Genomic DNA, 24010 nt, shown 5'->3' on the forward strand with positions numbered 1-24010 from the left:
GCAGAGGAGGCAGACGTAGCAGACGAGGCAGCCAATCAAATCAGTCGAACTAGGTCGCGCAAAGTCGCTTACATTTCATGAGCGTTGTTCGGTCAGGTTTTACCTGACAAAAAATATATACAGTAGTGAAAATAGCAAATATCAAGACCTGTACAGCTGGCATCCAAAAAACTTTGGATGCCAGGTTTGGGTCATTTTATAGTTTTGGCAGGGCGCAGGCAGTTTTTAAGTTGTTTGATTCACTATTTAGATATTTGATTCATTTTATAAGACATGCCTTGCTGCGTATTTCCCTTCCTATACAAACCCATTGTAACATAAAACTTCATTTTAAACTATGATAGAATCATCTAAATTTTTGATGAATCATTCATCATTAAAATACCTGCCTGCAGGCCTGTGTGTGAGTGAGTATGCAGGAATTGGATTATTTATTTAGTGGGTTCTTTTTTTAATTGATTCGAAACAAATGGTTCGAAGGTTTGCTCGAAAATTCCAGGCTAAGTTCGAGTCCTAAAAACAGGGCTAGTGTACAGCATTAACACACACACACACACACACACACACACACACACACACACACACACACACACACACAGAGAATTTCAGTGTTGGCTGATAGGAGCAGGGAAAATGAGTTTTAAAATGTATTAGTTCTGCATCTTGGTAGATTCCATCTGCGACCAGATGGAAGCAAGTAAGCAACCTGAACTCACTGAGGGGCTGACTCTGACTCACTGGGCTTTCTTTCATTCAAACTGATGCCTGCAGTGCAAACCCTCCTGGAGGAAAACCGGTGTGAAATAAAAGGACACTAGATAAAGCATATTCGACTTTCACCTGTCAGCTAAAAGATCAACCAGCCAAAATATGACTGCATGGTCAGTTGGTCATTGTTGCAGACAGTTCCAACATTAATAATTAAAAGGAAAAACTACTGAGAGAGTAAGCATGAATGTAACAGAATTACAAATTAATAAGAACATAACATGTATGTTGTATTTTCAGTTTTTGTCAGAAAATACTGTCCCTGTTTCACTGTCCCATAAATAAACAAATAAAGGAAAGTCATATTTTCTCTCAATGCCGCAACATTGAATTGCAAATTAATAAGAACATAACATGTATGTTGTATTTTCAGTTTTTGTCAGAAAATACTGTCCCTGTGTCACTGTCCCATAAATAAACAAATAAAGGAAAGTCATATTTTCTCTCAATGCCGCAACATTGAATTGTCCATATGTTTCTCTGAAAATGCATGCCTCATGGCTGGACAGCCCTACCTGATCAAACAGGTCCGTGCCATCTATTCCAGCTGCCCTCATCAGCTCCTCTTCTCCCCCAGGATGGTAGTCCATGTAGGGGCTGACGTTGTACACCATGCCTGGTAACAGATGGGACGTGGTTGGTGTGATGCATTTTTGGCTAAAAGTCAAGTCAAACAAATCTGTTTTAAGGTCTTGGAGAGACTGCCATCCAGGACAGACTTCATACTTGGCTCAGAACTGAACCCATTTGATTCGGCGGTAGGGACCCGTTGCGACCGCGTGCCCTTGCTGACGTCGACGGCAAGCAGGGTTCGAACCCACGACCTTCCCCATGAAAGACTTTCTTGCGTTTTGAATCCCTGACGTTTCTTTCATGAACATGATGTAACTTGTTTTTCCTGTATGACATCTAATGAAATGAAACATATTGTGGGGTCTCGCGAGCGACACCCCGCGATGGTAAGTGCGTTGCCAGGGCAACCAGACACGCTGTCAGACAGAAGACGCCTCGGGCCGTTAGGAACGCCCTCGGCTGCCTAATAGGGAATGTATACGTCCCGAATCTCCTCCTCCGCCAGATTGAGCTGATGGACCGACCGCACCCAAATCAGCAAGCGGCCACACCCGTCATATAAAAGGAAGACTCAGTCTGCGTCTGACAGCGGCTGGTTCACACACACGCTCACGGAGGCACGCACAGCAAACCGTCGGGGGGTAAGAAGACACACACACTTCCACCGAACACACACTCATGTGTATAGCTCTGCATGTCTTAACTGTCACTCTCCTCTCGTCACAGGCTTTTAGGATCGGTCCAGGAAATGTCCAGGGGACAGAGTCCGCGGGACTGTATGAATAAAATATAGGAACAGGAGTTCCAGTTCCACGTATCGAGCTGCGGGAGGAAGGCAGCTCCGCCAGCGACGGTGACGTGGGAACTACAAATAATAAGGTCGGATAATAAGGTATTACTATGGATCATTCCATAACCAACGCATCATCTTAATGAACAGACACGTCACAGAGACACAGACACTAGTAGACTGATTACTTTCACTTCCCGCAAAAGCATTCAGGGGCCCCTGACAACACTTCATAATGAACAAGCACGTCACAGAGACACATCTTGGTGCATCTTGTTCTTGACACTACTATAGTATACTTCCCCTCCGTGCGAAAGTTAACTTGCGATGAATAACAATTAATTAGTTTACATGACATGTATGGCAATTACCCTATGTCCAATGTTCTAGCTGTTGCATTAGCTGTAGCTGTAGCTGTGTATTTTCAAGCAAAGTTCTCCTGTTACAAGAACTCAGAGAGATTCTAGGCCTTAGTGAAAAAGTTGAGCCTAGAATCTCTCAGAGGGGAAACTCGTTAAAATATATAGCTCAACTCATTATAAAGAGTATGGGTCTTCACCAAGATTATTTTATTTCTTTAATACTATTATTTTGAAGAGCCTAGGGACCTAAACAAGCCTAACAAAGCACTAAAAAGGTCAAAACTGCCATGGCTTTCACACTTAATCCAACAGCGCCCTCTGCCGATAGAAATGGATATAAATGAGTAGTTTGTTTAGTTAAAGGACCACTTTTCAACCTATCTTCATATAATAGGTCCTCACTAATAATTAAGATAAAATGGCACCATTTTTTTCTACTCAGTCTGTGTCTCATAGGGCTGTGGGCAGTTCAGAAACCTATCCACCAGTGAAATCATCGTTAGGCAGATTGTTTTTTAAACAAGATTTTATTTACCAAAATGTTTAGATTTGTATTATCGTGAGAATGATGGCTTACATTTTCGCATTGCAACTTTTCAGGGCTAGAAAGCCTGCAGTTTCTATTAGCTTGGATTCCCCATAGATGATGTCACTGGTGGACGGATTTCTGAACTGCCCACAGCCCTCCTATGAGACACAGACCGAGTAGAAAGAAACAAATTGTGGTATTTTATCATGATTATTAGTGAGGACCTATTATATGAAGATAGGTTGAAAAGTGGTGAAGTGGTCCTTTAATAATCCACAAATGTATTGATTGAAAATGTATTGATATAAGTGAAAGGGTATTCAGTGTCTGTCAACCCAATGACCATTCCTCACAAAAGGCTTATCACAACAAAGGCCCAATACAAGGACAAAATAAGTTCCAAGGACATTTATTTCCAAACTGCTCAGGGCCAAATTACTGGCGAAATGATCACTTCAAAGCACATACAGGCTCAGTTTATTTCTTCCAGTGAAGACCCATGTTCATCTCGCTGATATTCACTTCTCCCAAACCTATTTCCCAAGAAATATTACCAGTACATGTATACGGGGCGACGGTGGCTCAGGGGTAGAGTGGCTGGATGGTAACCACAAGGTTGCCTGTTTGAACCCGGCTCCCCCAGAGTTAGTGTCGAAGTGTCCTTGAGCAAGACACTGAACCCCTAATTGCTCCTGACGTGCTGGTTGGTGCCTTGCATGGTTTCCGCCGCCATCGGTGTATGAGTGTGTGAATGGGTGAATTGATGCATAATCTATGTAAAGCGCCTTGGATAAAGGCGCTATATAAATGCACCATTTACCATTTTTTATAATACTATTTGTATGCATTAGAAACACTGCCATGGTTAGAGTTTTTAATCCCACCAGGGCATTCCACTAATAACTACATGAACACTAGCATCCTTATTCTGGCCATGCCAATATATGAAAATAGCCGTTGATCTACAACCCCACAATTTGTCTCAACGTTTTTGCGACACACAATGAGTGTTGAACCTGGTTATTTTCAGTGAAAAGATTGGGCCAAAACCTTGGGGGGGGGGGGGGGGGCGGTCAACTGTGTGGTCAGCTGTCACCTCGTATGCACGTCCAGCAGTCGTTCCGCGTGTTGTGCTTCTTGAGCTCGTCCGCTGTCACGTCGATCAGACGCCCTCTCAGCCCGGTCAGGTCTCGTCCGCTCTTAGCAACACGGATCCAGTCCATGAGACTGTGGCCTGGCTTCAAGGCCACCTGATGGTGAAATACAATTGGGAGTGTTGTAATAACATAACATGAGGTTAGATCGTGGGTCTTCAATGGGGGTGCTGGACCCCTAGGGGCACGGGTCCTCAAGAGATACAACAGGGCAGCCGTAGTTCTGTGTGTGATAGGAACACCGTTTTCCTTTTTTTTTGTACATGGTTTGTTGAACTCCCTCTGGTGTTGTGGGTGTGGACTTCATTGACAACTGGAAGTATACATTTTAGACAGATACATGGGTATCTTGGGTGGTGTAGCGAATTTTGTGGACCAGACCATAGACTGTAAAAAATATGGACAAAGCGTTCCCCGGGTCTAACATGGACGTAAAATGAAGCCTCTAATTCCGTGCACTGTAAGTCGCCATATTTCTAGATCCGTTTGGGCCCAGCTGGCCATTGGCTGGCTCCATTTGGGCCCAACTGGCCATTGGCTGGCCCAGACAACGAGGCGGGACTTCCCCCCTTACTCTTCGTTGGTTTTTATTTTGACGGGGGGTGGCTCCCGTTCATAGACTGTAACGGTAGCCACGCCCCTCAGAACATATGCGACTTTATGGTCATTTTTTAAATAAATGGGACCATACTTTTCCAAGAAGAATATTATGACATGAGAAATGAGACTTTAAACTAGTGACTGGAAGCAGAAAGTATTCATGACCATGTTTATTAAGGTAATACAGTCTAGGTGAAGTTGGACCCAAATACATGGGCCTCTATGGAGCTATGGGGTTTTTTGGGCCCAATGACAGCGCCACAACAGGCCATTATATGAACTTTCAGGAAGTCCCGATTTCCTTAGTGGCTTCACGAAATATCTGTCTGACTGCCCCCCTGGACCAGACCCATTGCAAGATGCTGTACTCTGTCGTCAACCCTAAGCCATTCCAGCCTATCAAAGTGGGCAGGAGTTAGGTGGGTTCGGGGAGTGAGGCCAAGTAGTAGCCTGACAAAACATCAACATTAGAGCCGCACGAATATACACAACTACCGGTAGTCAAAACAGGAAATCATCATAGGAGGTAAAAAGGGGAAATAAACCTATACAGTGAGGGGGAACAGTGGTGGGTGGGGGATTCAGATTTTACGGGGGCCAGTTTCGAATTGCAGCCATCGGTAGATGCCCTTTGAGAGCGGTTTTGAAGGAGTCAAGGGAATCGCATGTCTTAATGACTGTTGATAGGGCGTTCCACATTTTGGTGGCATAGGAGCGAAATTAATTTAGTCCCTTGTTTGTGCCAAATCTGGGTTGCACATGGTTTGTTGGGTGTGGACTTAAGGAAGTATTTAGACAGGTACATGGGTATCTTGGTGGTGTATCTTGTGGACCAGACCAGACATTGCAAGGTGCTGTACTCTGTCATCAACCCTAAACCATTCCAGCCAGTCAAAGTGGGCAGGGGTGAGGTGGGTTCGGGGGGTGATGCCAAGTAGGAGTACCGCGTCCAAACTTCAAAAAAGGTAACCGATCGAGCCATCGAGGGTCCAGAAAGGGTCTATCTGCCTTGCTGAGATTACTATTTTATCCAAAGAGAATGGATTCAGTTTTTCTCAGGTGGGGAGTAACTCTAGATTCATCCCATTATTTATTTTTTAAACCTAGAGTTGCACATTGCGGCTATACATAATAATGATCCATGTTTTACCTTGTTCCTCCCCGACTGTCCTGCCGGGGCTACCCGCTGTTGGGAGCCGGGCGCCGGGAAGGACTGCTGGCTCGGTACGTTCAACATGATCCCCTCCACTCTTCGGAAGCAGCTCCAACTTCGCACAAATCCTGTTAGTTCGACCAACGTATCTGTATGTATGTATGATGTTGACACAGATATGAATGGGTCGTGGTGGTATTTTTACACGCCTGAACACCGAGCCAAACTAAACAGCAGCAGGGGTGCGGCTAGCCGGCTACACAACGTTGTTTTGACATTTCACTAAAGGGTTGAGCAATAAGAGGACTAACCCAAGCTATAGTATGCTAACACCATGGCTAACACCCGGAACAACATTATTCTCCATTACACGCTCCTATGAAACACGACATCTTTATGTGGGTAAACAATTAGCAGATCGTAATGTTAGACGGTCCTAGTTTGTGTCGTATTAGCAGACATATTACATGAACATGTATGGAGTTATTTTATGGACACAGCTCACACACATACACACTCATGATGATGTCGCAGTATTATTATCACATTAACAACAACTCACTACGTCACCAAGTTGCGACATTATGCTTTAGCTTTAAATGGTGTCTATGTTACAGCCTTAAGAGTATGCTTACAGCACTGCCCTCTAGTGTTCATATCGTGCACTGCTTAGACCGGTGGTTCTCAAAGTGGGGTGCTGGCTGGGCTGGCAGTGGTACCCCCTCCCCCTCCCCTGGGGTCCTGGAGGGACATTCATTCCAGGGGGTCCGACCGTCCGACTCCCTAACCTCATGCCATCAGGCTTTCCACGGTTTCCACCTCGGAGGAAAGGGGTCCCCAGCTAAATTAGTTAATATGGCATCAAAATCAGTTTAACCCCCTATTTTATACTTAGGCTGTTCATGTATATCCTACAAGCACAATAGTTTGTAGATTGGCAATGTTTAATGTTTTTGAAAAATCTTCAAAGATCTTGATATTTAAAAAGTCATTTTGAAAAGGTTTAGCACTTATCTTGGATGTGGTTGGTCCTCCTTCACATGAAAATGTTTGAGAACCACCGGTTTAGACAACAGTTTTGTCAAAACAAAGCAAAATGTCAATACACTAAATTAAACTAGCCCTGGACAGGATCCAGTTTATTTCGTGTAATGTAATAAACTCCAACATTGGGCCCACCTGAAATTACACAGCTGAAAAAAGTGGTCACAGATGAAAGTTTGCCTCGTCTCTCATCCTCATCCTCAGAGTCAGTCTCCTCCTCGTCTGACATACCGCAGTAGTATAATACAGACGGATGTCTTCTTCACACAATGGACAAGTGCTCGAAAATACACTGAAACAGAGGCCTATAATGGGCTAAGAAAAGGAAAAAAACTATAAAGCCAGTATATGTCTACATTACATTTTAATACATTGTATATCAAAGTTCACTGTTTCACCATTTAAATGGATCCATTCCGGAGGAGTAGAAGACATATTGGTGGTAACAGCCAGGCAGCCTGCTCTGTCTCTGCAGGCACATTTAGCCTGCTTAATGGAATGACACTAAGAGGATTCTATGGATGGGTTAAGTAGACCTACTTCAAAATAAAAGTCTCTGAACTTGTGGACTGTACAGTAGTGTACAGTACATCTGTTCACTACTGTAAGACAGAAAGAAAGACTCAATATTGTCATGATTTGAAAATGATTACCCACAAATCTATTAAATGTTTTTATGTATGTTCATCTGCACAATAGCCAATTCTTTACATACAATCAAATCAGGAAAAGCAGCAAACACTTGTGCATGCGATGCACTGGTACAGCTCTCAAGGCAACATATGCACAGAACTTGCAGTGGGCTTGAAGGGGTCGATTGGTCAGCAATGGAGGGGAACTTCTGCTGACGAGAGCAGCACATGGACACAGCAGGGATAGATAGATAGATAGATAGATAGATAGATAGATAGATAGATAGATAGATAGATAGATAGATAGATAGATAGATAGATAGATATTCAAGACACACTCCATCAGTCATTCAAAGGTAGCTGGGGCATTGCAGAGGCCTAACTGCCACTGATCACAATGCATTACATTGAACTTGTAGATCTGATATTTTCAAAAGATTTGTAGGCCTATACATTTGAAAACTTGTGAAATGGGACATTCTGCATAATAACCACTTTCTACTTATGTAATAACAATAATAACAAGTAAGACGCGCAAACGCGGGAAGCGAACGCAGCTCGTAAATTCTACTGTGTGTGTGTGTGTGTGCTACAGCTGCGCCCTCTGGTGGCGGGCGGGTGGTGTCACAGCGGGACAGACAGACAGACAGACACACACACACAGACATGATCTGCAGGGTCTCATAGTTAGTGCTCAGTGCGTTCGCAATCACTGCGTTCGCAATAATAATAATAATTACTATTATTATTAAATAATACTAATGTTACTGTTTTAGGTATAGTAATAACTTACACTAGCCTACTCGTTACTGAAGCCTGCATGGCGGCTGAGGGTGTCGAGTGGCCTTGCAGCCAGCAGTGGTGGCATACTGCTGTCCGCCGGCCATGTTTGGCAGTACGAAGTGATGGTTTCCTGTGATCCCAGGGGTTGTCCGTGCTACTACAGTATGTGAATCGATCCTGTTGGTGAGCTTGCAGGAGAAGCCCATAGTTGGAAGTGTGTGTGAGCCAATATGTTGTTGCCTTTGGCCACTCTTGCCAGCAACCTTGGGCGTACTGATACTGATAGGCTACCATCGGGCCAGAAACAATCCTTGATTATGTGGGCTAAGATCCTTGAATATGCAGTGGGCTAAAATCCTTGATTTTGCGATGAAATATGTAGGTTTTTATGTGATTTTATGCTGTGAAATTGCGGGAAGTTGTGAAATACTGGTATGCGGGAAGTTGTGAAATATTCAAAACATGTGGTGTTTTATGTGATTTTATGTGGCGAAAAATGTGGGTAGTTTCCACGAATCGTGGAAACTATACCCACATATTTCTACTGTAATATAAAAAAAAATGAATGGCGCATAATCGTGGACCACGATTATGTACCATTTAAAAAAAAATACCCTGGGCCCTGCATAATGTGGTTGTGGTTGGTTGTATAGGCCTACATTATGGATCGCATATGAAACGCACATTACTTGCGCAAGCAGAGCGCGCAAGTAATGTGGTCGGCCTGTCTCATTTGTCGTGACAGCTGTTCCGCCATTTGAGGCTTACGCAGAAAAACATCAAATCTGTGCCCGTATTGCTGGACCAATGATGACGAAATGACCATATTTCTTACGTCATCATTTAGAGCTAGTCATACACGTATTTCTTACGTCATCATTTAGAGCTAGTCATACACATACGTGTATAACTAGCTCTAAATGATGACGTAAGAAATATGGTCATTTCGTCATCATTGGTCCAGCAATACGGGCACAGATTTGATGTTTTTCTGCGTAAGCCTCAAATGGCGGAACAGCTGTCACTGTTTTTGGACCAAAGTGACCACAGAATACCGCTAATCAACTTACAACTACACACTTTATACAGTATAGAGTATATATAATATGGTCATTTCGTCATCATTGGTCCAGCAATACGGGCACAGATTTGATGTATGACTAGCTCTAAATGATGACGTAAGAAATACGTGTATGACTAGCTCTAAATGATGACGTAAGAAATATGGTCATTTCGTCATCATTGGTCCAGCAATACGGGTACAGATTTGATGTTTTTCTGCGTAAGCCTCAAATGGCGGAACAGCTGTCACGGTTTTTGGACCAAAGTGACCACAGAATACCGCTAATCAACTTACAACTACACACTTTATACAGTATAGAGTATATATGTATACATATATAGTATATGCCTATATACTATATATATATACTATATATATTTCTTACGTCATCATTTAGAGCTAGTCATACGTATACTATATACATAATCAATAAAAAATAAAATACCAAATTGTGCCTGATCTGCTGGGACCAGAGTACGTGGTGTGTATGTGTATGACTAGCTCTGTCATACATATATATGTTCTACTTTATGTACTTTACTTATGTACAGATCACCTAAAACAGACCTTTCAAAATTAAACACATTTCTCGAAAACATGGTAAAGTATATATCATCTCCGACTTCTGCAATTTTGATAATAGGAGATTTCAATGAAGACCATAATACTGAGATAGAAAGAAGTATAAAGACCTACATGTCAAAATTAGGCTTTAAACAATTAAATACAAATCCAACTACAGATTACGGAAATATTTTAGATCATGTATATTTTAACAAATGTGAAAGTATTAGTATAGAAATTGAAGTTAGAGACACATATTACTCTGATCATGATTTAGTATTAATATCACTATAGTCCAACATGAAATAGATTTAAAATTAAAATAAAAAATTTAATTCAGTTTATATACTTTTTTTTATAGGTGTTTACATGCATAAAGTAGATAGGTAGTAAATAGTTACACCTAATAATTACACATTTCAAATGTTCCTTCACAGAGATATTGAGATTCCACCGTTTACAGAAAAAGTATACTGTATAACATATTTTAATTCAGTTTATATACCTTTTTTTTCAACACATATAAATGATTTATTTGTCTCTGAAAAACAAAAAAGGGATCCAGAATATATCTACAACAATAAAACAGTATTTCTTATATAGATAGAAACTAGAATCATACTTAATACTAAATGTTTACATGTATAGTAGGTAGCAAATAATTACATCTAAACATTAATCATTTCAAACGTTCGTTCACAGAGATACTGAGATTTGACAGTTTACAGCGGGCGGAAACATTACATGCGCGCTCTGCTTGCGCACTAGTTGGCCATTTATGGCCTACTAGTGTGCAACAAGCAAGTATGCACTCGACAGAGTGCAGTTCTAGTTTCTACTGCGGTAACGCTATCAACCACCTGCGAATCCGTAGAAATGGGCAGTGTTGTGTGTAACGGTGATATCTAACAGGACTACCTTTATTGGTAACGGATTACCCTAACAAGTTAGTTTTGCAATTAGCAGTTAGTTACTATACTAACCATAATCTAACAAGATACTTTTCTCAGAAGGTAATTTGTAATTTAACAGGATTACTTTTATGGGCAGTAATTCAGTAACCTAACAATGTTACTTTGGTAACGGGAGGGTCTAAATGGTCCTACTTGATCATGCAGTGTAACACAAATCATCACAATGTTTTATTTGAATCCTGAAAAGTTACAGTTTTTGCACAAATTATGTTTCCACCCGACACTCAGAGACGATGCTGGTACCATGACCGTCCATCACCTAGCAGTGAGTAACTTAATGGTGATCTAGTAATTCTTAATTCTGAGGCCTTGTACATGTCGGACGGACATGCTCTGTTCCGTCTGTAACACGGACGGAACAGAGCATGTTCGTCCGACATGTGTGTACGAGGCCTGGGGCCTCACAGCTCATCAACTGACAACATATTAGCAAATCCATTTCCTAACTCAAATAACACAACAACATAATTAACAATAAGTGTTGGTGTGTGTGCACTGAGGCATGCTGGGAAGTCAGCCTCTGTCACTGTCACTGTTACAGCTACAACATTATGTACAATATAACTTTATTAAACATGACATTTAATGTTAGCATATCTGTGGGCAGATTTGTGCATTTACGGACACTACCATGGCTTAAACAGTTACAATTATTGTTGGGACATACCAATTTACACATTGCAACATGCAGTTCTATGCAGCTCCCTTCAGATGGCAGCAAAGGCCTTAATCTATACTGAGTTTTATACACATCAGCACTTCATGTTCTTACAATGATATAGCTGCCACTATACCTAAGAGTAGAGGTCTTCAACAGGGGGTCCTGGACCCCTATGGCGTCCACAGTTACTACAGGGTGGGGCACCAAACATTTGTGTGATATGATTTGTTTTTACATTAAATTTGTTTTTACACACCACTAGAACCCTAGCATCACTATTCTGAGGGGAATTAGCCAGAAATAGCAGATCTACAAGCGCACAATGCCTCGCACTGCGGGACGTTGCATACAGTATGTAGTGGGGGTCCCTGGACCGTACTTCACCTCTCTCTCTGCTAAAGGGGTCCTTGGCCTGAAAAAATAAATGTTGAAGACCCATGCCCAAGCACTCTGCAGCCTCGACCCAGTTGGTCTTGATCTACACAGATAGCCAATGATGATGGCATGGCAGACGATACAGTAAGTGTCATCTGCAGTCACCAGTGGGACACATTTTTATAGGAACACATGATCCACACGTGACATCCTACCCTATAGTCTATCTGTCTCACTGCATACATCTCTGTGTGTCAACAGTAAAACAGTAAAATTAGAGTGTTAATTTAGACTTAGACAAAATCACACTTAAATTGAATAGGGAGACAGAAAGAGAGAGACTCTCTCTCTGTCTGTCTCCCTCTCATTCTCTCGTTCACACCCTCGCTCCCTGTAGATCCGGGGCGTCACAGCACAGGGCAGATAATTACAATTTCAAAACCATTTGCCAGATCATTACCAGCTAATCCCCTGTTTGGTCTGATGAGTCACGCGTCTCATTTGCCACGGTGCTGGACAAGCTCAGGCTTCTATCACAAACACTGGCCATGCACTGCCTCTCTCTGGCCCTGCGGGGCTAAGGGGTCAAAGGGTACAGGGGGCCTCGGGGAGGAGGGCAAAGAGATGTTTTTTTTGTAATGCTCAAGGTTCCTCATGCTCAGAGCCATGGGCAAGGCAGCTTTCTCTGTCAGCGGCCCAACGTCTTGGAATGAACTCCAAAACTCTTTAAAACTGAGCTCCCTGCCATCATTTGGTCGATCAGTTCAGAGGAACGCTCCTAAACACACTTCTAATCGTGATTGCACCTGTTTCAATCAAGATATTTTGTTTTGTTTGACTTGTTGTACTGTTAAGTTCTTTTGTAATTTAGTCTGATTGTAAAATGTAATGTAATGGATTTGGATATAGTGTTATAGGCTATTGTAACCTCGGCTACATTGAAAATGAGGGCCGGGCTTGCCCTCAACTGTTCTCCCGAGTATACATACTGCGTTATAGCTGTGGCATAGGTGGAATTCAATTCTGTATTCAATAGGCCTACTTAATAAGTGAAAGTATATCAATACTGTAATGTAGAAACACTCAAATAAAAGGTAATTACAATTTACTTGAGTAAAAGTACAAAAGTATTGGCATCAAAATATACGTTAAGTAGGGTACCAAAAGTAAAATGACTCATTATGCTATGTCCTGTTTCACAAGGTATCATATTTATATTTGATTACATATTTATATTTATATTAAAATAGCAGATCTAAAAGCTCACAACTAATAAATAGGGCTATAGTGGTTAGTGTAGGCTTATCCATAAACGTGATTAGGTGGTAATTTATTTTGTGTGTTGTGCATATAGGAAAAAAAAGAAGCGATACAGCAACAAAATAATATACTTGTTAGGAAGTATACTTTTGTCATTCTAAAGTGGCCGTGTCAGAATATTTGTGTGACTACATTTCTGTTCCCATAATCAAGATAAAACTCACCATATTTAATTTTAGTTAATTAAAAAAGTACAGATTATCGTCTCAGTAAATTAAACACGCTTTCCACTGCCTTCATGTCTGACTCCATTTCATTCCCATTCAAACAAAATTGCACGGCCGATGTGACGATAGACACAACATATCCTCTGAGGAGGATGCACCTATTCTTCATCAAACAATCACACCATCTTCATATCCATCTGCTTCTTCTCCATGTCTTCACCCCCCCCCCCCCCCCCCCCTTCCCCCAACATCTCCTGGTACAGCAACGGAATGTCTGTAATTGTCCTTTCTTTATTTTTTTACAGTGAATTCCCATTGGCATAATGGTTGTCAGTGCACATGCACTGCCATAATGCTTTTCTGCATGGCACTATGGTAGCCCCTATTTTTCTTTCCTCAGCCGATCATGTGACCACCAGACAGCCTGCTCTTGGTACCAGAGGAGAGTACGTTTCCATAGCAACGCATGAGACTGAGGAGGCAGATGGATGTGCATCTTGCTCCATGGTCACCGTCCAGAGATACTAGTCAAAATATTTTACTTCTCTATCGTCTTTGACAGCCAATTTATACCCCGCCGCCCAGATTGTGCTTATACTCAACCGTGACAATCTCACTGTAACACTGTGCACATGTGTGACTACACAGTGATCAGGTACCAAGACACAGGACTATGAGGTCGATGTGAAACCTCTTATCTTCCTGTTTTCACTTTTTGTGAGTTTATAAAAATAAAATAAAATGCCCTACTTGGCTACTTCATACAGCGTCACACAGATGTATAAAAATAGCAGATCGACAAGCTCGAAGCGAATCCTGAACAGTAGCAGTTTTGGACATAATGAGGTTCCCACCCGGCAGAGAAGATATCTATTTGTAGTTTTCTTTTTTATAACATCTCAATAATGTTATTGAGATGTAGGAAGCAGGGAACACCGCCCACCCAATATTGGTCATTTTAAAAGGCATGGAGACCACAGTGAGCAAATCATCGGTTATTTAAGTCGTGACCATGAACCTCAAGGTGCTTCCTATAGTATTTTTTAAAGTGAGCATGAACAAACTTTTTTTAATTTGTTTTTTATCCCACAATTTTGCAACCCATTTTTTCACCCAGTGATTTTTTTTTATCCTGGGCGCTACACTTCCTCTGCCAACCTGGGAGGGCAGCGGACTGACCTCAGCCTTCCTCCTATGCATGAGGAGTCCAAGCTTCTATCACCTGACAGGGAACACGTTATTCCAACAAGTTATTTTCCCTGGCGCCCCGGCTGGCCAGGGGGAGGTAGTTTAGAGACCAGGATTACTGCATTTATTTTGTGACGGTACCTACCCTATAGGCCTAGGGGACACGGGGAGAACATGCAAACTCCACACAGAAAGGCAAACAATGAACTCATTCACTGCCATGGACGACTCAGTTCCACAGTCCTATTTCCCACAAGAAACAGGAGCGATAAAAAATGAAAAGGTATACGTTATAATAACTTATAACTAAAAAGGCTGGCAAGGGGAGAACAGGGGCGGGGGAGGGCTGTCAGTGAATGAATGAGTTAATGTCATTTGGAGGATTTCTCCTAAACAAAGACTCAAATAAATGTAAACAATAGCTTATAGTCTCCTTTGATCTACATATCATGCATAATTTTCACAGTGGAGGCTTATGCTGTTGTTTTAAAATGATGCTCAGCCTGCTCAGTGGACATTAGTTTAATCGTGCATCAATGTACAGTTTTCTTTTTAGAAGCAGGAAGACAGCAGCACAATGAAGACAGTGGTAATGTGTCTGTGTCTGTCTAGAATAGATGCACATGTTAAGGCAAGTGCAAATTGATTAGAGAAGATAACAAATGTCCATGCAAATGTTGACACCAAACCACACTACGCATGCTCTCGCACACACGGCACACGCATGTACACTGACAAATGAATGTATGTCAAATCATGTTGCATTCTGTGCTGTTTTGCATGTTGTCTTTTACTGTGTTTTCGGCAGTGTTTCTGGAGTATAGCCTACTACTGTACCCTTTGGTATATATCGAAGAACAAAAATACAATGCAAGGAAAGGAAGAAGCCAGCTGGCCTATTTGGAATCCTTTCCTGTATGGAAGAGGTCATTGATTTAGACAGATTAAAAGTTAATTAAAAACAATACAAAAGTCTACAAGTTGGCAAATGGGGCAGCTGATGTGCAATAAATAAATAGGGGAAGCTACAGAATGGCGGAGCGCGCACAAAAGAATACATAATAATTTCACCCACTCGTTTACACCTGCAAACCTGTGATGTGACAATAATAGATTGTGTTTCTGATGATCGCTACAAAGAGACATGGCAGAGAGAGAGGGCGGGAGAAAGGCAGACCAACAGGTAACAAGGTGAGAAGTACAGTATTCCTTTAGTGTAGTGCCTTCATACTAGACAACATCAGGAGGGACCAATGTTTGTCTGTGTGAAATATTTAAAGCTTGCATGACATTAAATCTTCCTTTTCTTTTTTCTTTTAGGTTTTATGATCTCAATTACACCCAAAGAACCTGAACCTTTGAACATTCATTGGATTTTCTGCAGTGGTTTGGGGCTTTCTCTGTGTGTTCTGGAGCCTTTTGAGCTGAAATGAAAAATGAACAATTTGCCAGCAGATGTCACTGTTGAGGGACTTTGCCTGTCAATAATTGCATATGCATCTGCATAACCCAACCACCCCCCGGTCACATCGCCGTCCACAGGCAACTTAGAGCACTTTATTTAGCCTATAGGTATTCAGAAAACCCCAGACCAGAGAAAATCTACTAGATGTTCAAAGGTCAGGATTTTGGGTGCAATTGAGAGAATTAAGAAGACCTTTAAGTCACCCATCTCATTTAATGAGGATAGCATGTGTTTGCATGTTTAAAAGCAGCAGCCGTCTCCGATGAGCAGTGAATATTTCTAGTACTATTATGGGGTCCGTGGCATCAAATGTCAAACTCACTCCTATACGTTCCTGAAATGAGACATGATTGTTCTGTCTAATATACACAATTATTGAGAGCTAAGAGGTTCTTATAGAAGCATTCGCTCTGCCACACAGCTTCCCAATCCGAGCCTCTCATTGGTTCTCGTCCTGACCCCCTCACCTCTGACCGAGGGACAAGCTAACCAATTCGTTCTGCCTGTGAAACTTTGTTGTTTTGATGTGAATGAAATGTTGTGTGTGTGTGTGTGTGTGTGTGTGTGTGTGTGTGTGTGTGTGTGTGTGTGTGTGTGTGTGTGTGTGTGTGTGTGTGTGTGTGTGTGTGTGTGTGTGTGTGTGTGTGTGTGTGTGTGTGTGTGTGTGTGCGCGCGTGCGTGCGTGCGTGCGTGCGTGCAGGCAGGCAGGCAGGGTGTGTGAGTGTGTGTATAGGCTGTGTCCAGGCTGTGTCCAACTCAGATCTATGTGTACTCCAGGTCAGGGAGCTATAAATCACACCACAGACAGTCACCTTCAACCTTAAAACCACACCTCCAACGATTAAAAAAGAAATCACTTGATCATCAGAAAGGCCTCGTATGTATCGTGTCAGTTAGGAAAGTATGGAGGTTGAACTATTGTCCTTTTTTATTTTATCTGACACATTTAATTTAATATATAAGTTTAATTTAATATCATAATTTACATTTAAAAAACTACACAGTGCAACAATAATAAAATGCAGAATGGATAAATGAATAAAAACTGAATCCAGAGGTTGTGGTCCATTTAAACACTCATACAATACTCAAACAACGAGGCAAACAACAGTGCAACATACTCAACGATACAAAAAATATATACACTAGAATATAGAAACAAACGCATCTACAGTATCTCAAGGCATGGAATGCTGCCTTTCGTCACTGCAGCGCTAATTGTCGTGATTCTCTTGGAGGTTTGGGGGGGGGGGGGGGGGATGCCCCTGAAGGAATGCCCCTGTATGTGTGGTCAATGTGAGGAGGCCGTCTGAGTGTGGCACCCCTCGGAGAAGAACTCAGCAGGACTAAACCAACCGAGAGCCCATTATACACCGCGTGTGAGCAAGCTGTGGGAGGGCTGAGCCTGTCAGTCAAGGCATGGCTCCGAATTTAGCCACTTCAATCGTCTACAGAAAAAGTGTTTTAAATTGTGCTGTGATCTACAAGCTGCAAATAAAGAAGCAGGCAGGCAGGCAGACAGACACGATAAGGTATTGCAGCCACAGCACTTGGCAAGAGTTACTTCCTGCACGGAATGTGCTATAGTACAGCACATTTGATACATTCGGTATAGCAGCCCTGAGGAACATGCAATGAATGCAAAAGAGCATTGTTTTTATTCAGAACCTTTTTGGGAGTAGTTTCCAAGGCTTCATTGTCTCCACCAGGCCGAAGGCATGGGGAGAGAGTATGTTTTGCACTCTGTCCGTGTGTGTGTGCATCCGTCCTTCCTTCCTGCCGTCCGTCCGTTACCAGCTAATCTCCGCCACCGTTGGCCCGATCCATGCCAAACTTTGCACACACACTCCCTGGATGCCAACGACAAACCTCTGCCCCAAATATTCCTCAACGGCCTGTTATAGTGCCAGGCCGATTTAGGCAAAACACATTTCTGTACATTACTCGTACACATTTTATCCATACATCACACATTTCGGTATACACTATCTCCATGTGATCAACATGCCATGGATCTGCACCATTTCCCATTTTCCATCCTGATTGGCTAAGATTGGCTTCCAAAGCTCACATGATTGGTCCGTTTCGAACAAAATGCCACAAATCACAAACACAGTGTGCAATTTCCATGAAATTATACACGCACATTTCCACTCGGCCGAGGACGACATGTCACTCATTTCTTCAATCCAATCAACCCCAACTTTGAACCCATGCTGAGTGGACTCTATGGAGGAATCTGTGGAATCCGTATAGGCCAGCTGGGTAACAAGAAGACTCGCCCCGTTCTGTTTTCCTCCCAGAAATTTCCCCAATGTGAGGGGTGGGAGAGGCTGGACAGCAGACGGCTGGACTTTGAATTTCTCTAACTATAAACTTTCATGACAGCAGACAGTTTAAGTACAAATATAATTTATGAAAATCTACTACATTGAAGTCTGTTCACAGAAGTTGTTGTAGGATATGTGGGGATTATCTGACGAGGTACCATTTGAGTGTGCAAAACCTTACATATACTAAATAATACTAAATTGTTTATAGGGTCAATATAAGTAAAATAATATAGCCTTTCTACAGGAGTATCTTTTTATATTTTTCCAAAAAGAATACAAACAGCCAATAGCATATTACAAAGTTACCCCCCTCACTGGTGACAATTCCGGGAGGGAAAACGGGCAAGCACCGGGTCGAGTCTTCCGGTATTCGGCCAGCTGTACAGTAGGTGCTGCGGTGTCAAGCTACTGACCCCGCAGTTATGATTGCACCCAGGGCAGCGCTGCATGGATTTATCTAAAAAAAACACTTTCACTTCTACACCACAAGTGTGAAAAGTGTAACCGTATTTCGTAGAACGTGTGTTGAGGGCTGCAACCCACAAATAACAGCCCTGGGTAGGCCACCCAGACTGGTGGAGATGCAGCACTCTGCAGAGCTCCCATTTTTGGTTGAACTTGAGATATTATGTTTTGCCCATATATTCAATAAATGTTACGGAATGTACCTGAACATTATATTGGAGAAATACAGTAATCTTAATAATGTAGTGACTTTCAAAAGGGTGAATTACCTAGCGCACCAACAACTTTAGTCGAGTGCTTTCCCTCACTGTTTTGACAGTGAATGACATTTAAAAATGTAGGCTGAGAACTACTAAAGTAGCCAAGTAGGCCTGCATATATTTTATATATGTTTTGAAAGACGGGCAGTATGTGCTAGCACTGAGAAGTCAAAATAAGACTTGTCTGGTAGTGTTGTAGTGTGCATGTGTGGGGTGTAGACTATTCCATTTTGGTAAATTGTGGCACTTCAGTTATTACAAAAAGTTCCAGTAGGCCTAACTGTATTCAAGGGGAAATGTTGGCAGCCTGACAATATGTCACAATATATAAATGAGAAAAAGAGGTTGCGCATCAGCAATGGCTTTCAGTGGAGTGCCAAACCCAAATCAAGTATACATCAAAAAATAGGAATAAAAAAATCCTATTTTTTGATGTCACAATATATGTCACAACAAAGATCCCAGTGTGGTTTTCTTTCATCTTTTTTGCTTTTCAATTGGCACTAAGCTTGCGCACTCCAAAAATAGCCTCTAAAAATGAGTCCTGACAGGGCCCATTCTTTCTAATGACCAACAAGAAGCCAAGTGACTTGAGTTGACACGAAACACTGGCCTCCGCAGTCACAATTTAACAAACGAGCCCAACCTTTGATAGATTCCTTTAGCATGCTTGTTAATTACGGAGCATCACAGTGATTGCAGAGTGGTTTCGTGCCTGGTCACAGACAGGCCTAATAAAGTACAAAAGGGGTCTAATAATTACTGCTAATGCTGTCAACATTAGCACTTCAACCCTGGGAGGTCAGATCAGAGATTCAGCTTGAAGTCTAATAATCTGCGGACAGGTAAGGACCTTGTTAAAGCTGTTATGAGCAAGTCTCCACCGAGGAGAGACTTTAGCTGAATTGCTGAAAGATTCAGGCCTGCCATTATTATCAGATTGTAGTCGAATGGGGTTTTATTTCTCTGTGGTGAAATAAACGGACACAATAGGCTCTATGCACATATTTTGGAAATAACTCTTCCTACTTCCGGGCCTCTGCCGTCTTCCTTCACAGGTGTTACCGATGATACTAATTAAGGCTCTGTTCCATTTAGGGTACAATGGGTCTCAAACTTTTTAATTTCAAGGACCCCTATAACTCTGAGTGTACAAATGCGGATCCATTTTGTTTCCATTTGTACACTCTCAGAGTTACACACCAGTAGGGGGCCATTTGGAACCCACTCAAGGACACTGACCCAATGGTGTAGCAGAGTGTTTCCAGTGAGCCAACATGCACAATGGCAGCACCCTGACTATGTTTGACCAGAACAAACAGAGCCTAAACTAGAAAAAGTGCACAGGTCTCCACCAGGGTAGGTCAGATTGTGGCCTCCTGGTGGCGCTATAATAAGCCAATGTGAAAAGGGTGGGATATATTCCTCAGCCTAGTAGGAACGTCTGTGAAAGATTTCACTTGAATTGCACGCTGCGTTCATGATTTGAGGCTTTTTGTTCAAAACGGGCCAATCCTGTAAACTTTGAAAGCCAATGTTAGCCAATCAGGATGGAATATGAAAATCGGACTGATCTGTGTTGAGAACATGACTATAGAGATAATGTGTAACGATTTGCAGGATTTCTGGACAAAATATGGAGGAGTAATAATATTGTTTTACAAAAGTCGGCCTCCTGGTGGCGCCGTTCTGGAAAATTTGGGGCAGAGGTTCATCATTGGCATCTAGGAAGTGTGTGTGCAAAGGTTGGCATCGACCGGGTTAACAGTTTTGCTACATAACCCGCTTCCTACGCTATTTAATCCATGTTTCTGCCCTGCGTAATACGCTAAACCCGCTATTTGTTTTATGTGTTTAATAATTAAAAATAAATAGCGGATTTGTCACAGACCTGGTGACGAGGCCGTCGTGAAACCGGAAATCGACCCATGCTCTGGGCTGCAAGGGCTTCTGGGAAAATGAGTTCAATGCAAGTGAACGGTAGTTTCAACTGGACTCCAGCAGCTCTCACTGTTTCGGTTCGACAACAAGCCATGGATCTATTTTCAGGGGGATTTTCATGGATCAAAGGCGCAAATACTTTGGCGTATGCTCCAAAGGTAATTAAACAATCCCGACAACGTGTTCTCTGTCACTGCACTAGCAACTCCTATACAGGTTACTCACGGTACCGGTTCAGCTCAGAGCGGAACTGGGAGGGATAGCATGCTCCTCCATGCACGCATTACATGCTACCATGCTACTCGTCAGCGTCACAGTGAAAAGAAGTGTCCGGGAAACGTAATGTGCATCAGAGTAGACATGCATTGTTGCCTCCTACACCCTCCCTATACCAACAGTACGGGTTGGCAGTCGCAGGGATTATACAATTGACATGACAAAATTGTAAATGCAAGATGTATAAGATCCGATAACCCAAACCAACTCCTGAGGTGGTCAGAGATGCATTCGGCAAGACGGGATGAGTTATTGTGTGGTTTCCATGGACTCTTTTGAATGGCATTTGTTTTTACAGCTCAGATACGGTTCTGTCATCCGACACCGTTTGTTCATATTTAATAAATGGTGACGTTAGATTTCACCATGTCGCCGACGATCACAAATCTGTCCACAAGTCCACTTAGGAAACATTACTCAGTGTGCGGTAACTATCCTGGCTCCTCTCAGCACAAATTATTTCCCGCTGATGTTGCTTTGAGAAACGAGGCACAGCAAAGGTAACCGCAGTGCCATACGAAATATACGGTCAAACGACGCCTACATTATTTGCATTTTAAAGAAACATCAGTAGTTTGCCAGCTGGGAGCACTTAAGTATGTTAAATTGCCTCAAAGGAGCATACATTAAGGTTTCTAAATCTCACGATCAAAATGAGATTCCTTAACGTTCCTGCGCTTACGCTGCTGGACATGTGTGCCGCATGTGTTACGACAAAGGCATCAAAAACAATGCTGGCAATGTAAAGGTCTTACGTTTCCTTGTAGATGTTGCGGCAGTAATTGCCACCCCATTCAAATTAGCACAAAAATGTTAAATAGTTCACAAGTATTCTTACGACTACGCCTACTCAGCTCCGCTTCTCTCCCTCTTCTCTAGAAGACAGTGTGTGTTATTGCCACGTTTCTCGCCTGTAAACTCCTCTGCTCTCTGATAATGTCCAAGGCCTGTATTTACCAACAAGTGAGGGTGACATTTCACACCTTTCTCCAAAGGCAAACACGCGTGCTGTCACAAGAGAGCAGGAGAGGAAGAAAGAGTCACAAATCAAGGAGGGAGAGAGTCGCAAATCAACAAAGAGTCAATCGCAAATCAAGGAAGAGAGGGGCAGTGGGAGACAGTATGAGAGAGAGGCCAGATTTGGGGGAGAGAACAGTGGTTGAACAAGCTGACAGTGTGAGCACAGCTGATAGTGTTTAACTCACTCCAACTCTCTCCTTAGGTCCCGCATTGTTCTCAAACGCCTCGGGCTGTTTTCTATACGAGATGATTAGACCCCATTTCACTTTAACACACACACACACACACACACACACACACACACACACACACACTTCCTATACGTTCCCATCTGACTGCATTCACTGCAGTCCTTAGCAAAGAAACTTGAGAAATGGGGATGTTTTGTTGTGCGGTTTATAATGTTTCGTGACCCCACAATGCATCCATTAAACTCCAGAATGCCACCCGTCATGGATGAGCCCAGAGGAAAACCCTACCAAAAGGTACACACGCAAATGAATACTTTGTAGGAGCCCTGTGATTGAATGTTGCCATTTTTGTTTTTGTCTTACAGCCGTCCGAATTGTCCAACGCAGATGGAGAGTTCATGGGCAGTGTGAACTACGACAGAGTGAGTCTATCCTAACCAGGGTCTCATAACCGCAACACAAACATGGCCATTGGAGGTCAGCAAATTGGATGACATGGCTTAAATCAGCACTCCGGAGCAGAGAAGGACAGGAGGATGAGCCACTGGCTGTCCACAGAGGCTGCATTATGCTGAATGAGCGGAGACTATCGTCTCTCCATAAACGTGTGTGCTCAAGACATTAAAAGCTGGAGCTGGTAGCTCATCCCGTGCCGAAGGCCAGGTGCAGAGAGTGGGTGACTTTCTGGTGCGTATACCTGTAGCTGTGTTGGGGGGGGGGGGGGGGGGGGGGGGGGGGGGGAGTGGACACAGGTGTTTACAGGCACCTGCGACTCCGGGCAGATCTGATGGCAGTGGGCAAGGTTGGCACGGCGCCAACACTTCCCACGTACCATCTGGTCTTCTGAGAGAGAGGGAGAGAGAGCGAGAGAACCTCCCCACACTCGTCTTGCTACTTTTTGTTCATCATCGTCGTCCCTCTCATCCACCCTTTATTTACAAGCAACATACATTGCCGCTGCCAATTCGTAACCCCGACCAACACTTCCTAACTCCTACACATACGCGCGCGCGCGCGCACACAAACACACACGCACACACACACACACACAGTAGCTCAACAGCAAACACATGCTTTGCTAATCAGCTTAGCATTTAAAACTCTCTCTCTCCCCGTCCTCCCTATCGGCCCACTTCTGGAGCAGGGTTGATATCTAATTATGTCAGGTCACTCATCCAGATGGACCCTCGTTCAACGCACCCCCCCCCCTGCACCTCTGACCTGCATTGCCGTGGAAACCTTCCTGGAGGTGAGGGAGGGAAGGGGCTAAGATGGGGGTTCTTATTCACACAGACGATGGAGGGAGAATCTGCACAGAGAAGGGAGAGGAGATGCGAGGAGATGCGAGGAGAGGAGAGA

The 24010-nt window shown here is 42.9% G+C and overlaps 1 protein-coding gene across 1 annotated transcript in view; it reads right to left on the reverse strand.

Annotated features, from left to right (window-relative positions):
• The window catches only part of cyb5r4 (cytochrome b5 reductase 4), a 31782-nt gene extending 25337 nt beyond the window's left edge, over window positions 1-6445 (reverse strand). Inside the window, exons 1-3 of the mRNA XM_083761689.1 lie at window positions 5927-6445; window positions 4119-4272; window positions 1284-1384 (exon numbers count right to left, since the gene is read on the reverse strand). Of these exons, the coding sequence (XP_083617815.1) occupies window positions 1284-1384; window positions 4119-4272; window positions 5927-6013 (342 nt within the window). The 5' untranslated portion in view covers window positions 6014-6445. The remainder of the gene's footprint in view (window positions 1-1283; window positions 1385-4118; window positions 4273-5926) is intronic.
• Window positions 6446-24010: the final 17565 nt, after the last annotated feature.

The sequence above is a fragment of the Protomyctophum parallelum genome (assembly GCF_964188405.1).
Source record: "Protomyctophum parallelum genome assembly, chromosome: 3".
NCBI classification, from domain to species: Eukaryota; Metazoa; Chordata; class Actinopteri; order Myctophiformes; family Myctophidae; genus Protomyctophum; species Protomyctophum parallelum.